The sequence below is a fragment of the Staurois parvus genome, unplaced genomic scaffold, assembly GCF_062004578.1.
Source record: "Staurois parvus isolate SC_StPar_1 unplaced genomic scaffold, SC_StPar_1.0 ptg000105l, whole genome shotgun sequence".
Lineage (NCBI taxonomy): Eukaryota > Metazoa > Chordata > Amphibia > Anura > Ranidae > Staurois > Staurois parvus.
The window spans coordinates 2,241,587-2,259,296 of NW_028317901.1; the positions used below are offsets into that span (position 1 = coordinate 2,241,587).

The 17,710-nt window shown below is 41.6% G+C and overlaps 1 protein-coding gene across 1 annotated transcript in view; it reads left to right on the forward strand.

Moving 5' to 3' along the window:
• The first annotated feature begins 2,772 nt into the window (after positions 1 to 2,772).
• CCDC33 (coiled-coil domain containing 33) overlaps positions 2,773 to 17,710 on the forward strand; it is a 141,373-nt gene continuing 126,435 nt past the window's right edge. The window contains exons 1-2 of the mRNA XM_089671381.1: positions 2,773 to 3,112; positions 8,550 to 9,148. Of these exons, the coding sequence (XP_089527507.1) occupies positions 2,809 to 3,112; positions 8,550 to 9,148 (903 nt within the window). The 5' untranslated portion in view covers positions 2,773 to 2,808. The remainder of the gene's footprint in view (positions 3,113 to 8,549; positions 9,149 to 17,710) is intronic.

Genomic DNA, 17,710 nt, shown 5'->3' on the forward strand with positions numbered 1-17,710 from the left:
CAATACAGTAGAAGGAATAGGGGAGGGGAAAAAAGGAAGGGGGGGGGGAATTTGGGGAATAAGGATAAGGTAGGTGGTATAGTTCAACATGAACTAGCAGAAAACCATGATAAGTGGTATAGGCACACAAATGGTAAAATCAATAAAGTCCATAAAGAGTCTCTGTATAATGGCGTGTTTGGTGGTTAATGGCTGCCATCCTATAGAGCAAGGCCAACTCTGTATGCAGAAATAAAGAGAGAAAAAAGGAGGCGCCAAAAGCTAACTGCAGATTATAGCCGTAGGTGTAGTTGAGAGAATCTCCCCTGGGTATGAGGCCATTCTGTGTTCCTGAGATCTTCCTATTGACCCTCCTCACTTCCGGTGATGTCAGTTCCGCCGATGCTTTCCACACTGGTCGTGCGGCCATTTCCTGGATACAGGCGCCATTGTTCGGCTCCAGCTCAGCCACATACCCAGGGGAGATTCCCTCAACCACACCTACGGCTTCAGCTGTCACCTTGCCTTGCCCGGTAGTATGCTACAGGACGGAGGAGAGTGGTCTTATACACATGAGCTTTATTTTATCTTTTGAGTGTTTTTATACCTATGCATTAAATGTGACAACAATAATCTGCACTTTTTGACGCCTCCTTTTTTCTCTCTTTATTTCTTTTTCCACTCTTCCTTTCTCTCTAATCCTGGCTCCACTGCCTAATTCAGCACTTCAGCCATCAGCACACCTCCTTCTCCTTAGGTTTTTCCCAAAACTCTCCTGGACAATCTCCCGAGCTTGATATTTATATTCCCCCGCCAATACGCTACCTTTCTTGGGAAATGTGGTCCATGACTGCCTTGCTCACCCGCTGAGTCCTGCTGTTCAGCATACAGGTTCCAGAGGGCTGTTCTGTCCATGTTCATCTTAATGTATTGCAAGTAAAAACAGTTCAATGGATTACATACATAAGATAATGCTCCCCCGGTACTTCCCCATGTTGAGGGCATGTGGCCTGGAATGAAAGGGGAACACATGCCCCCCTACACACTTTCCTGGCCTGCTCAGATAAGGATCCGGTGTGGATTCTTGTGGGAGAGTTCAAGCTATTTTTTTATGGTTACATGGGGTTCCCTCTTAAAATCCAGAAATATTGGGTGGTCCCCCTTAAAACTCATACCAGACCTCAAGGACCTGAATCTCCAACTGCTTTGTTTTAAAAAAAGAACAAAGTGACTGGGAACTGTCATTTAGCCAACAATTTAAACACAATTTTATTTTCTAAGGGCCCGTTCACACTAGAATGCGGTGGTTTCCTGCACCAAATTTAAATTGCACTGCCCTTGTGATCTACAGCGGGTGTCCATGCAAAGCTAATGCCACCCCAAACGCAGGTTGCAAACGTAGTGCATTTACACCAGCCTGCACAGGATCACATGGTATAAAAGTTGCGATCCAGTTGCTATTCATTTCCAAAAGTAGTGCATGCACTATATTTGGTGCGGTGCAATGTGAAATTGCACTGGGCAGAACTGAATGTGAATCACACAGGAACCGCACCGTGGTTTTGAGATTCACATGCAGTTCCCAGTATGAACGAGCCCTAAATGTCAGTGTTGCTGTAGTATATACAGATGAGCCACTTCACAGTGTCGGGACATTCCTGAGGAATGTTACTTAAAGAAATTTTGTGTTTTTGAAGTGTCACTTAAGCGTTACTAAAATTGCTGCTCCCCGCTAAATATATATATATTTTTTTTTGCTTTGGTACAAAGCCCCTATGCCATATGTTTCACAATTCCTTATCCATTAGCCTAGAAAAATTACTGTTTTAAAACATTCAATTCCTATTGATTTTAATGGGGTTCAGATTGGGCTCTCAAAGTTTTCGCATGTTTGCTGAGCCAATTTAACGTACATTCGGCTCATCAGTACGTTTTTCTCTTTGCCTGAATGTTTTGTACAATATTCTACAATGTCCATATAAAACCAATAAATTCAGATTGATCACAAAACCCCAATGAGTTTATTCTTTTCTGCCTGTGCTCTGTTGAAGAGATTTTCAAATCTGGTGAATGGTGATGATGATGGTGAATCTGTCCAGCAGGGACTATGTTTTAGCTATTCATACAACAAAAGAATAGGCTGTTCACAATCAAGTTATTAAAATTAAATTATAATTATAATATATGTTTACATATGAAAATTTATTATTATATACATTCATAATGCAATTGGTACTTGATAAAAAAGTTAGAAATACAGTAATCAGAATGCATGCTAAATCAATAAGTTCTACATTACACATTTGCTCCAGATGCAACTAAAAATCACATTGCTGTACTTTACATTACATATTAATATTGCTAAGAGCACAGATCACATGCAGCAAATGTACATGAATTTCACATAGGTCTTTGTAAATGTGCCCCAAGTAACACCTGGTAATAGCCCACCATTCATAGATGACATGCACTGTCCTATTTGGTTGCAAAGTATAAATCTGCTTGCTATTGTGAAGATCTTGTATAGCATTTACAAAAACGGGGAAGTGATTTTTTTAACCTTTCTTTCCTAAAGGGACGGGACAGATAGACATAAAGTCAGTTCATTGACTTAGGTCACCAGGTAACCTGGTTTGTCCCAAACAAACGGCATCCAGGTGAATGTGATCCTTCCCTCACTGCCACTCCCTACAGGTGTACAAATTTTTCGCAAGGACAGGAAAAAAAATAGAGTGGGAGGGGGGTGAGAAAAGCATACAGACAGAAGACTGTATAGAAAAGGAGCAAGTGAATATGAAATGTATGGATGTGTGATTTTCTATTCCAAACATGCCAGTTCCAGCTGCACCACCTGCTGTCCCACCTGGGCCTCCTCGCCTGCGGCTAGAGGACAAGCTGTTATCTTTAGAGTTCCAGCTCCTGGATGCCCAATTTAACGAGCCTGGACGGTACCAACTACACCTTCGTGTGGAGAACCCTTTGCTAGATAACTCAGTGGATGGGGTCACCGTGAGAGTCAACTATGGGAACATGACTGAGACTAACCAGGCCGAGACTGACATTGCAGAGCAAGAAGATCTCGCAGACACACTCGCATTTGAAAAGAATGTCTTCTTCTTTGTCCTGCCAAAAGGTAATGTATTCAAACAATGATCTGATTCCTTTGTATATGAAAATAAGGGGTATGTTAGCATTTCCAGGTCTCCTGCACACAAACAAAAACAGTCTGTGTAAGTTTTTTTACATCATAAACATCAGTAAGGCTTCATGCACACGGGCACTTTTACTTGTCCAACATCATCAAAATGCTACTCGCACAAAGGGACCCTGCGTTTGGGACATTGCGTCTGTGTCCATGTACCATTTTACGCAAGTAACACCACATAGCTGTACACAGCCTCCTTCACACATGCATGTCTATCTGTGGCTGCATGCAGCACCAACACATGCGGGCACAATAATATACAGCCCTGTGCGGGCAAATGTGCTTATCTGCATAAAGCTGAAATTATTTTGTCCGTTTGCAAGAGAGAAGCAAAGTACAGTATTTTAACCTAGGTGCTTTGTGATACAGAATCAGTGTAAGATGTCTGCCTGGGCTTGATATGCTGTGAAATTGCTTTACAAACATTTTTGCAATGGAATGGACAAGGGAAGTAATAATAGAAATGGCACCGTATGAGTTATAAAAAAGCTAACGGAAATTTAGAGGTCAATAAGCACCTCAAATTTTGTTTAAAAAAAAAAATAATATATATATATATATATATATATATATATATATGCAGAACAAAATAATAACACAAGAATAATCACGCAAACATTAACATACTGTAAAACTTGAAATTCACTACTGGTGTCTGTAAGATGTCAGAGAATACAGTTCACGAATCTATCTTCAGAGGGGCAGGCAACAACATGCACCAATAAATCTTTCCTGCCTTTGAATCAAGTTATTGGTTTAGATAGAAGATTAATTCTCTTCCTTTGTCAAAAGAAGCACCAGTTCATTGACAGTCCTGTAGAGTCGCTGATCCTTCCTTAATTACCTTGACTTCTACCTTCCGAACTTTTCCAGTTCAGTCTTTGTAACAAGACCCAAAGGCCAATGGTTCCGGTGGGCATCCTTTTTTTTCAAGAGGACTGTGTTTCCCCCTTGTAAGTTGAAGGCTGTAAAGGTATTTCTTCTTCCAATGACTCCAGAAGACATTGGCAAGGTGCCGAATTTGCTTGTGGTGATGTTGAACCAGCAGTGCAGTGATGTGATGTTGACCTTGTATAATAAGGAGATTCTATTCCTCACTGGACATGCAGGACTTCCCTATGCAACCTTTAACTCGAAGTAACTTGTCGTGATCAATAATTGCGTTCAATTTGTAGAGCAGTCTGTGTCCATGCACCAGTTTACGCAAGTAACACCGCATAGCTGCACACAGCCACCTTCACACATTCATGTCTGTTGGTGGCTGGCTATCATCCCTTTGATATGTTATCAGCTTCTTGTGAATACACTCAATGTAGAAAACATTAAATGCTGACCTTTTCTGCTTGTGAGTTTTCCTTGATGGTGGGAAGCCCTTTACAGATGTGCCATCCACAACACTCTTTATGGTCCTCAGTATTGGTTGCAAATTGATTAGCAACATGGATAAGTCATGTGATAGCTCATACAAGAGAAGACCACTTTAGGCTCCGTTCACACCAATGCGTTTTTAGTGCTTTTTGCAGAAACGCACTACAGTTCATTTAACATGGTTTCCTATGGAACATGTTCACATCTATGCTTTTTTGAGCTGCTGCGGTTTTGGAAAGGGTCAGGGACTTTTTTAAAAGCAAAAAGCAGCAGTTTTGCTACAATAGAGTTCAATAGGGATTCTGCTGAAATGCATGGCAGTGTGTTTTCGCCACGTTTTGCCACATTTTGAATTTTTATTCTGTCCAGCAAAAAGAAAAAAAAATTCCACTTTAAAAAAAAAAAGAAAGCTGAACAAAACGCAAACGCGTCAAAAACGCATCAATAATGCATGTAGAAAAATGTAAAACTAACTGAGAAAGGCACTGAAAAACGGACAAAAAGCAAACTGCTTAGGTGTGAACAAAGCCTTAAAAAGCATTCAAAATATTGAGAACTCAGCCTCACTTTTGACTTCACAGAGGTGCCGAGTGTAAAGGTATTAGCTATTATTTCCTTATCAGACTCATAATGAACTAGTTCAAATGTACAACCCCAATTCCAAACAAATTTGGACGCTGTGTAAAATCTACATAAAAACAAAATGCAATAATTTGCAAATCTCATAAACCCATATTTTATTCACAAAAGAAAATATAAAACATACATTTTTTTAAACTGAGAAAAACATTTTGAAATTAATTAGGTGAATTGGTAACAGGTCAGTAACATAACTAGTATAAAAAGAGCATCTTAGAGAACTTTTAGAGTGTCTCAGAAGTAAAGATGGGCAGAGATTCACCAAACTGTGAAAAGCTGCATCCAAAAATTGCCAAACAATTTTAGAATAATATTCCTCAATGCAAAATTGCAATGACTTTAAACACAGTATATTATCATCTACAGTACATAATATCATCAAAAGATTCCAAGAATCTGGTGTAATCCGGTCAAGGGACAAGGTCAAAACGTAATATTGGATGCCTGTCTTCTTCGGGCTGTCAGACAACACTGCATTAAAAATAGCCATGATTTTGGAAAGTCACCATCAATGCTGAAAGATATACCCAGGTTTTAAAGCAGCATATGCTCCCATCCAGACGACATCTTTTTCAGGAAAGGCCTCGCATATTTCAGCAGGACAGCTGCAACTATGGCAACAGCATGGCTTTGTAATAGAAGTGTCCAGGTGCTTGACTGGCCTGTCTGCAGTCCAGACCTTTCACCAATGGGAAATATTTGGTGCACCTTGTAAACAAATAATAAAAAAACAGGAATGTTGACTAGTTAGAATCCTATATCAGGCAAGAATGGGACAACATTCCTCCCAAAACTCCAGCAACTAGTCTCCTCAGTTCCCAGACATTTGAAGTGCAGTCAGATTGTTGTTATAAGAAGAGGGGATGCTAAACCTTGGTAAACATGGCCCTGTCCCAACTATTTTAAGAATTGTTTCTGCCATCTATTTAAAATTACTTCATTCTTTCTTAAAAGTGTAAATTTTTCTAAGTTTAAACATTTATTATGCTTTCTATTGTGAATAAAATATGTTTCTTTGTGAATCATTGCATTCCGTTTACGTAGATTTTACACAGCATCCCAACTTTTTTTGGAATTGAGGGGGTAGAACCAGAGTGAATCATGATAAGTTATTTAAATTCCATCAGAACCTGAAGAAGTTTCTGTTGTGTTCTCAAACAATGAAACAATGGGACATTCGCTGAATGTCTGCCATAAAATCAACTGGCTCTTACCTGAAGTGGAGTAAAACTCCTGTAAAGTTGTTGCTCACATTAGGCCCAGTGAGAAGGACATCAATGAGGAAAATATCTTCATATCGAGCACTTGAGTCAAAGACCACTCTGATCTCTGCATTCTTGCAGGAGATTCTTTCTGAAGTCAATGCACTTCCTAAGTGGGTGTGGTTTGTTATGTATGGGACATTGGCGATTTTCTTGTTCTGATCAGGCTTTTCAGGTAGGATATTGGTCCTTTTCACAGGCTCAGGACCTCTGCCGTCTCTGTGTAGAATGCGTGAGCTTGAAGGCCTTGTAGAAGGTGGACCAAAAGGGTTGGACATCCCAAAGAAGAAACTTGGATCATTCTTATTATCTCTTAGATTGTAAGCTTTACCAAGCAGGGCCCTCTGATTCCTCTTGTTCAAAATTGTATTCTAACTGTAGTGTCTGCCTTCATTTTGTAAAGCGCTAAACAAACTGTTGGCGCTATATATATCCTGTATAATAAATAGTAGTAATAATCTGCAATTCACTTAATGAACTCACATACGTAGGAAAAGGGAGGAAGGGAAATTTTCTTTTCTTCCATGTACCTTGATCCAAATGAAGCCCAGTTTTCCTGTATACCATAAGGTAACTTTGAGACTATTTATTTTAGGTACTTATATAGCGCTGAAAATTTACACAGCAATTTTACATATATATTGTACATTCACATCAGTCCCTAACCCTCAAGGGGCATACAATATAAGGTCCCTAACTCACCTTCATATACAAGGGCCAATTTAGACAGGATCCAATTAACCTACCAGCATGTCTTTGGAGTGTGGGAGAAAACCAGAGGAAACCCACGCAGGCACAGGGAGAACATGCAAACTCCAGGCAGGAGGTGCCGTGGCTGGGATTCAAACCACTGACCCTAGTACTGCCAGGCAGAAGTGCTAGCCATTTAGCCACTGTGCTGCCCATTGGGTTAACCCCATGAGCGGTATCTAAGTAACTCTAGGTAACATGGCCCGAATGCATGCCATGCCTACTGCTGCTATACCTGGAGTTCACATAACTCCCGTCTTCCCTTATGATCCCCACTAACCAGGAAGTACTGGTAACCACCAGCACAGCCAAGGACAGTGCTTTGGAGAACTGCCTGCAGCAGGACCGGCCAGAAGTTGTACAGCGGTTTACTCCACTTTGACAAGCTTTCATTTGATTACTACTATTGTGAGTTGCCAATTTTGTGGAAATAAATTATTTGCTTATATTGCTGCACTTAGATGGCGCTTCTTCTCTCTCTTTTATGGTTTACACAGAGTCTCTTCTAGCTCTTTTTGAATCGGCTGCCACTGAGTCAAGCATTGTTAGATTATCCCTTAACCATCTTTGGCCATCACATTATACATCTGGTCTTTTTCTTTTTAGTGCACCAAATATTTCTCTTGTTCAGGTAGGTGGGTATCAGCTTTGGCGAGTTGAAGCTCTAAGAGAAGGACACTGAGTTCTTGAAACTTAAAGCGGAGCTCCAGGCTCCCCCCAGAAAATTAAAAGTCAACGACTACAAATACTGTAGCTGCTGATTTTTAATATAAGGACGCTTAACTGTTAAGGGATCCAGCAATGTCCTCACCCGAGTCAATTCTTCAATTGGCTTTGGGTGCAGGTGCCGGCATCTTAAGTAAGGGAAAACTTCACAGTCAGGTTCCTACCTACCTACCTACGCTACGTTTTGTGAATGATCCCGCAGTCTTATGGGACCTGTGAAGTGTCCCAGAAGGCTGCAAGGGAAGGAGGGGGGTCTAAACTTCTGGCTCAAATCACCGCAGCGCATCTGACCGGAATTGGGAGTGGGTACCTGTCAAAAGTGCCTAAGTATGTCTCTATGGTAAAATTTGCCAGGAATTGATGTGAGGGGATTGGTATACTAAAAGTTGTTATTATTACTAGGGGATACAGCTAGGATCTAACTGAAAATCTTTATCTTGTAAATTTCAAGGTGTTAACCCTTCTGATGTTGGATCTCACTTGTATATAATAATGTAAAATCTTAGGTAGAAGCAAATAAATCAAATATTATTTATAAATAATATAATATAAATCAGATATTATTATATAAGATATTATTTTAAACTAATTTATTACACTTCTGCTCTTTTTTTTTCTAGGACTGTGTAAAAATGATAAACACCATGATGTCAGACTGTCTATTGATGTGCTCAAGTTTGGAACAGGTCTTCTTAAGTCAAGCAAAATCGTTGGACAAGCATTATTTGCCATCTACCCTCGAACAAATCAGCCTCGCATTAATCTGCGTGCAGCACCCTTTGAGCCACTTTACAATTATCAGGGAGTACTGGCACTTCTAAGAGTTGGAGGTGATCATTTGGCAATGCACTGTGGACGCCTAGCATATAATGTATGCTTTAGGGAATACCAGCCTCCAAAAATTGAGGAAATTCCAGAGTCAGCCCCTCCTATACCACCTGTCATAGGAACCAGGAACTCTCAAACTGAAACCCTCGGAACTGACCAGCTTCAGCAAAGCATTCATCAAAATGTCACACCTAGAATACCTAGTTCTAAATCCAGCATATCCAAGTCAGAAACTACCAGGTCAATCCTTGTGCAAACTGATAATCCAACTCCAAGGTCACGGTACAATTTACCTGCAATTTCTGTAGATCAAGAATATGAGGGGTATGAATCTTCGAATGAAGGAAAGCGCAGTGTGTCACCTCAAGGAGGCCATTCACAGAAAGATCAGGTAAGAGGCAATCTGTTTTGGAATATGTGAGGGTTGTATAAATTCTGCCTTATGGATATTACAAGACATCGGCTGTTACCATTATTAGTCAGTAAGATCTGGTCAGTGCCTCTCTCTGATTTAGTTTAACTTTGATACTGGGACTTCCTTGATGTTATTGAATAAGGGAAAATTTGCTTTTTTAGTTGATAATAACAATAGCAGTTACAGGGCCTTGAAAAAGTATTCATACCCCTTGAAATTTTCCACATTTTGTCATGTTACAACCAAAAATGTAAATGTATTTTATTGGGATTGTATGTGATAGACCAACAGAAAGTGGCACAATTTTGAAGTGGAAGGAAAATGACAAATGGTTTTCAAAATGTTTTACAAATATCTGAAAAGTGTGGCATGCGTTTGTATTCAGCCCCCCTGAGTCAATACTTTGAAGAACCACCTTTCACTGCAATTACAGATGCACTTCTTTTTGGGTATGTCTCTACCAGCTTTGCACATCTAGAGAGTGAAATTTTTGTCCATTCTTCTTTGCAAAATAGTTCAAGCTCTGTCAGATTGGATGGAGAGCGTCTGTAAACAGAAATTTTCAAGTCTTGCCACAGATTCTCAATTGGATTAGGTCTGGACTTTGACTGGGCCATATACTTGAATACATGAATATACTTTGATCTAAACCACTCCATTGTAGCTCTGGCTGTATGTTTAGGGTCGTTGTCCGGCTGGAAGCTGGAAGGAGTCTAAATGTACGACCATCTGTCCGCCAACTGAAGCTCCGCAGAGGATGGGTGATGCAACAGGACAATGACCCAAAGCATACAAGTAATTCAACAAAACAATGGCTGCAACAGCAGAGAATATGCCTTCTGGAGTGGCCTAGTCAGAGTCCTGACCTCAACCCGATTGAAATGCTGTGGCATGACCTTAAGAGAGCGATTCACACCAGACATCCCAAGAATATTGCTACACTGAAACAGTTTTGTGAAGAGGAGTAGTCCAAAATTACTCCAGATCGTTGTGCAGGTCTGATCTGCAACTATAGGAAACGTTTGGTTGAGGTTATTGCTGCCAAAGGAGGGTCAACCAGTTATTAAGTCTAAAGGTTCACATACTTTTTCCTCCCTGCACTGTGAATGTTTACATGTTATGTGCAATTAAACCATGGCAACATCTAATGTTTGTGTAGTATTATGTTCAGCAGACTGTGTTCAAAACTCCACGTAATCCCAAGGGGTTCACATACTTTTTCTTGCAACTGTGTGTGTGTGTGAATTTGTACAGAACGCCCACCCTGCTATAGGGAAGACAGCAAGTTGTTTTAAAGAGAACCTGTTCTGTGGAAGCTGTGCCCAAAATAAGGCAAGCAGAGAGCAGACTACTAATCACCAGTGATGCCTGCAGGTTTTCTACAGCTGATCTTTTTCCCATTACTGACTAGCAATGCTTTGTGTCATAACAGGCTTTGAAACTGTCCATCTTGGTAAAGGAATAAAGCTTTTCAACTTTATGTCAGAGCTGTCCCCATCCCTTCCCCAATGACTGGTGGAAGATTGATCAGGAAGCAGCAGGAAGTGCAGAAAGCACGTATCCAGGGAATGGATGAAGCAGAAACAGAGATATGCTTGACTTCAGGTCTTCCTGTACAGCTTTCTCTCCAGCAAGGAGAACAGTGAGCACAAATGTAGGGGCACTACCAAATCTCATTCCAGATCGCAGAGCTAGCAGCACCTTAGATAATCTCACACAGCTAATATAAAATTATTAGGCTCTAGAACAGTCACATGTCAGGAATGGAATTGCACCACTTTTTTTCCATCAGAATTTACAGCAAAGGATAGATTTTCCAGGATATTGCTTAGGTACAAATCAATTTCTAAATGTCCCCTAAGATCGGAAATCTATTTTGAGTTTAGATCTACTTTAACACAGTGTGTCTTATCAAATACAAAACAATAACACAGCGCAGAAAAAGACAATATATTTCTGCACCAAACCCCTCTCTGCTTTAGACTCAGTAGTAAAATAAGTTAATAACAAGCTTTAAAAATCAGTAAGAACCAGCTAATTCCATAGTGTTTTCCAGGTTCACTATCAACAACACAATAGTAAAAGAGAAACAATTCTAAAAATGCAGGAAACTATGAGTCATTTTTGGGAGCAATCAAGATAGAATTTTATTTGCGCTGAAAGAGGACCAATGATAATACAACAGGTTATTTTAAATGATTTCCTGTATACACTGGAATGGATTTGACTTGTTAGCAGCTCCATTTATTTCAATGTTACAATGGTTTTAAAGGTTGAAGGTTTATGCATGAAGGTAAAAAAACCTTCATTGCTCAGCTCCCCCCTCAGCCCCCCTAATAGTTACCTGAGCCTGATCTCTATCCAGCAATGTGCACGAGAGCAGCAGCTCTCCTGGGTTTTTCCCTACTCATTGGCTCAGACACACCATCGAGAGCCATTGGCAGCAAGCAGCTTTCTCTGCAGGCACTCAGGAGGTGGGAGGAGTCAGGAGCACCTGCAGGGGATCCGAGAAGAGGAGGATCGGGGCAGCTCTGTGCAATAACATTACACAGAGCAGGTAAGTATGGCATATTTGCTATTTTTAAAACAAAACATCTAAACCATTAGTATCACTTAAAAGAGAAAGTTTGTCTTCATTGTTCAAACAAAATATAATATTTTGTTGCTATTCCTTTGTTGATTTGGACATTTTTGGAGTTAGAAATGTAGCCTGATTGCAGTATATAGCTGAATGATTTACAGGGAGAACCATGTGGATGGAGCCAAGTGATCAGATCAGCTGAGATGACCATTTGATATCCTCAGATAGACACTCCTCAAGCTGCCCTACCCTAAGGTCCCTTTCACACGAAGGATCTAATCAGGTCCGCCTGTCAGTTTTTCAGGCAAACCTGATTAGATGGTCCATTCATCCCTATGGGCTCTGTCAGCAAACAGATCCCCTGCTAATCAAGACAGAGACCACCCCATGTGAAAGGAGGCTTACAGGTAAAGTGTATGTAAAGCCATAGATTTCCTGCTCCCGCTCCCGCTCCCACTTCTGGTCCGATCGCCTAGGCGATCGGAAGCGGAAGGTGTCCTCCCTCCCTGTAGTCTACTGGGACACGTGACAGGTCCCAGAAGACTACAGGACCATTCATGAAGCACAGCGCTACTCACACATGCGCAATGAGTACCCGGCAGTGAAGCCGCAAGCTGTCACAGCCAGGTGCCCACACTGAAGATGCCGGCCTCCTGGTATACAGGACGGCCGGGGAAATGAGCTGCGGGGGACACACCACGGGACAGAGGGACAGGTAAGCATCTGTTTTTTAAAAGTCAGCAGCTACAGTTTTTGAAGCTGCTGACTTTTATTTTTTGATAGGTTGAGTGGAACTCTGCTTTAAGGTAAAATGGGGAGGTTTTAAAAGCTCTTTCAGATTCCTGGTATTGTCCATTGTCCTGGCTGCTGAGATCTGCAGATTATATTTGTCCACGTGACCATTGCCTCCAGTGAAGAAGGAGAGTGGAATCCAACATTTTGTTGGGGACCTCAGTACTAGTGTCAACTTTTCAAGAAAAGATCACTTGCTTTCTCTTTCTTCCTATAGTATCTGTGGTAGGGTCAACTGTGAAAAAAAGGTGCTGCTGGTTTTAACATAAACTATGCCTAATTCAAGAATAGGCAGCAGGACTACATGGAATCAGTGCTTTGGATAAAATAATAGTTTTAGTAGCAAAAATAATAACCATAATGATATTTTGTATTGTGACAAAAGTATTATTGCTCTTGCATACACCTATGCTGACTAACCTGTGTAAGATGTATCTACTTACCTATTTTCATGCTGCTCCAGTCCTGTCATGTGACTTGGCTCCCCTGTGTCAGCCAGCACAGCTGCAGGGAAGAGGAGAGCGCACCAATAATAGTAGGGCCATTGAAGCCCATGGGTGATGTCACTGCTCCAGGCTTTACCAGCCGTTGTCGGAGTACTCTCTCCTCTCCCCTGTAGCTGGCCTTTGGCTGGCGCAGGTGGGATCCTGTGACTGGACTGGAGCAGCATGAAAATACACTACATTGCCAAAAGTATTGGGACGCCTGCCTTTACACGCACATGAACTTTAATGGCATCCCAGTCTTAGTCCGTAGAGTTCAATATTGAGTTGGCCCACCCTTTGCAGCTATAACAGCTTCAACTCTTCTGGAAAATCTGTCCACAAGATTTAGGAGTGTGTTAATGGGAATGTTTGACCATTCTTCCAGAAGTGCATTTGTGAGGTCAGACACTGATATCGGACGAGAAAGCCTGGCTCACAGTCTCTGCTCTAATTCAACCCAAAGGTGTTCTGTCGGGTTGAGGTCAGAACTCTGTGCAGCCAGTCAAGTTCCTCCACCCCAAACTCGCTCTTCCATGTTTTTATGGACTTTGCTTTGTGCGCTGGTGTGCAGTCATGTTGGAACAGGAAGGGGCCATCCCCAAACTGTTCCCACAAAGTTGGGAGCATGAAATTCTCCAAATTGTCTTGTATGCTGACACCTTAAGAGTTACCTTCACTGGAACTAAGGGGCCAAGCCCGACCCCTAAAAAACAACACCACACCATATTCCCCCCTCAACCCAACTTTACACTTGGCACAATGTAGTCAGGCAAGTACTGTTCTCCTGACAACCCGCCAAAACCAGACACGTCCATTGGATTGCCAGACAGAGAAGCATGATTCGTCACTCCAGAGAACATGTCTCCATTGCTCTAGAGTCCAGTGGCGGCATTCTTTACACCACTGCATCTGACGCTTTGCATTGCACTTGGTGATGTAAGGCTCGCATGCAGCTGTTCGGCCATGGAAACCCATTCCATGAAGCTCTCTACGCACTGCTGTTGTGTTAATCTGAAGGCCACATGAAGTTTGGAGGGCTTTAGCTATTGACTCTGCAGACAGTTGGCGACTTCTGTGCACTGTGTGCTTCAGCATGCTCTGACCCCGCCCTGTCATTTTACATAGCCTACCACTTAGTGGAGAAGTTGTTCCCAGTTTCTTCCACTTTGTTATAATACCACTAACAGTTGACTGTTGAATATTTAGTAGCATGGAAATTTCACGGATGGACTTATGGCACAGGTGGCAATCTATCACGGTACCACGTTTTAATTCACTGAGCTCCAGAGAGCGACCCATTCTTTCACAAATATTTGTAGAAGCAGTCTGCATGCCTAGGTACTTGATTTTATACACCTGTGGCCATGGAGGTGATTGGAATACCTAAATTTAATGATTTGGAGGGGTGTCCCAATATTTTTGGCAATATAGTGTAGATAAGTATACACATCTTTATTACAAAGGTTAGCAAGCATATAGTGAAGGAATTAAGTATTTGATCCCCTGCTGATTTTGAATGTTTGCCCACTCACAAAGAAATGATCAGTCTAAAAATCGAATGGTAGGTGTATTGTAACACTGAGAGACAGAATAGCAACAAAAACTTCAAAAGAAATGCATGTCTAACAAATGATGCACTGATTTGCATGTTCATGAGGGAAATAGGTATTTGATCCCCTATCATTCAGCAGGAATTCTGGCTACCAGGTGTCTTTCATACAGGTAACAAGCTGAGATTAGAAGCAGTCTCCTAGGGAGCGCTGGTAATCTCATTTTGTTACCTGTATAAAATACACCTGTCAACAGGAACAATCAAACAATCAGATTCCAAACTCTCCACCATGACAAAGACCAAAGAGCTGTCCAAGGATGTAAGGGACAAGATTGTAGACCCACACAAGGCTGGACTGGGCTACAAAACTATCGCCAAGCAGCTTGGTGAGAAGGTGACAACAGTTGGTGAAATCATTCACAAATGGCAGAAGCACGAAACAACTGTCAGTCTCCCTAGGTCTGGTGCACCATGCAAGATCTCACCTCATGGAGTGTCAATGAGCATGAGAACAGTGAGGAATCATCCCAGAACTACACATGAGGATCTTGTCAATGATCTCCAGGCAGCTGTGACCACAGTCACCAAGAAAACAATTGGTAACACACTACGCCGACAAGAATTGAAATCCTGCAGTGCCCGCAAGGTCCCTCTGCTCAAGAAAGCACATGTCCAGACCCATCTGAAGTTTGCCACTGAACATCTGAATGATGCAGAGGAAGACTGGTTGTAAGTGTTGTGGTCAGATGAGACCAAAATCGTGCTGTTTGGGATCAACTCAACTCGCCGTGTTTGGAGGAGCAGGAATGCTGCCTATGACCCCAAGAACACCATCCCAACTGTTAAACATGGCGGTGGAAACATTCTGTTTTGGGGGTGTTTTTCTGCTAAGGGGACACCACAACTGCACCACATCAAAGAGACGATGGACGGGGCAATGTACCATCAAATCTTAGGTTAGAACTTTCTTCCCTCAGCCAGGGCATTGTAAATGGGTCGTGGATGGGTGTTCCAGCATGACAATGACCCAAAACACATGGCCAAGGCAACAAAGGAGTGGCTCAAGAAGAAGCACATTAAGGTCCTGGAGTGGCCTAGCCAGTCTCCAGACCTTAATCCAATTGAAATCTGTGGAGGGAGCTGAAAGTTCAAGTTGCCAAACGTCAGCAACCAAACCTTAATGACTTGGAGAGGATCTGCCAAGAGGAGTGGACCAAAATCCCTCCTGAGATGTGTGCAAAGCTGGTGGCCAACTACAGAAAACGTCTGACCTCTGTGATTGCCAACAAGGGATTTGCCACAAAGTACTAAGTCATATTTTGTGAAGGGGATCAAACACTTATTTCCCTCATGAACATGCAAATCAGATGCATAATTTGTTAGACATGCATTTCTTTTGCATTTTTTTGTTGCTATTCTGTCTGTCAGTGTTACAATACACCTACCATTCATTTTTTGACTGATCATTTCTTTGTGAGTGGGCAAACATTCAAATCAGCAGGGGATCAAATACTTATTTCCTTCACTGTAGGTGTTAGGTTAATTAGGGTTATCCTTGAATTCTACTTAAAGGTTTTAGCAGATGAGAAACTCTGAGACTTTTGCTGCATTAGGCTTACAGGGGTTGTTTGAGTCTATAGCAGAGAGTAATAAATCTGCAATGATAAAGCCGGCCATACACTTATGCAGGCCATAGACGGGTCGAAAATCGGCCGATTTTTCGTCCGAAAATAAAATCGGCCGATTTTCGGATCGTTAGTGGGCGATTTGGTCGGCCGTTTTTCGGTATTTTGGCCGTTTTTGTTTTTTGGTAAAGTTGGAAAAAAATCGGCCGATTTTGCCGATCGGCCGATTTTCGCGGCAATTAGTGGGCAAATCGGCCGATTTTTTACCGATAAAAAATCTGCGCATGAGCAGTGACCTGCAAGAGGAAGACAAAAAGAAGAAAAAGAAGAAGAGGAAGAGGATGAAGAAGAGGATGAAGAAGAAGAAGAGGAAGAAGAGGATGAAGAAGAAGAAGAGGATGAGGATGAAGAAGAAGAAGAAGAAGAGGATGAGGATGAAGAAGAGGATGATGAAGAAGAAGAAGATGAGGATGAAGAAGAAGAGGAAGAAGAGGATGAGGATGATGATGAAGAAGAAGAGGATGAGGATGATGAAGAAGAAGAGGATGAGGATGAGGAAGAAGAAGAGGATGAGGATGAAGAAGAGGAAGAAGAAGAAGAGGATGAGGATGATGAAGAAGAAGAGGATGAGGATGAAGAAGAAGAAGAAGAAGAAGAGGAGGATGATGATGATGAAGAAGAAGAGGATGAGGATGAAGAAGAGGAAGAAGAAGAGGATGAGGATGAAGAAGAAGAAGAAGAAGAAGAGGATGAGGATGAAGAAGAAGAAGAAGAAGAAGAAGAAGAGGAGGAGGATGATGAAGAAGAAGAGGATGAGGATGAAGAAGAAGAAGAAGAGGATGAGGATGAAGAAAAAGAAGAAGAAGATGAGGATGAAGAAGAAGAAGAAGATAAGGATGAAGAAGAAGAAGAGGATGAGGATGAAGAAGAAGAAGAAGAGGATGAGGATGATGATGATGAAGAAGAAGAGGATGAGGAGGAAGAAGAAGAAGAAGAAGGAGGAGGAAGAGGATGATGAAGAAGAAGAGGATGAGGATGAAGAAGAAGAGGATGAGTATGAAGAAGAAGAGGATGGGGATGAAGAAGAGGATGAGGATGAAGATGAAGAAGAGGATGAGGATGAAGAAGAAGAAGAAGAGGATGAGGATGAAGAAGAAGAAGAAGAGGATGAGGATGAAGAAGAAGAAGAAGAAGAAGTAGGATGAAAATAAGAATTCCAGTCCAGCAAAAAGTGTCTCTGCAGAGAGCTCCGCTATTTCTGACAGTTCTCTGACAGTTCCTTGACATTTACAGCGGTTGAAACATTGTATCTATTTGTTTCCGAATAAAAACATCTGTATCCTAAATGGAAACAAATAGATACATTGTTGCAACTTCTATAAATGTCAAGGAACTGTCAGAGAACTGTCAAAGAAATAGCAGAGCTCTCTGCAGGGACACTTTTTGCCAGCTCTAGACGGGTAGAAAATCGGCCGATTTTTTTTTTACCATTGATGGTAACGT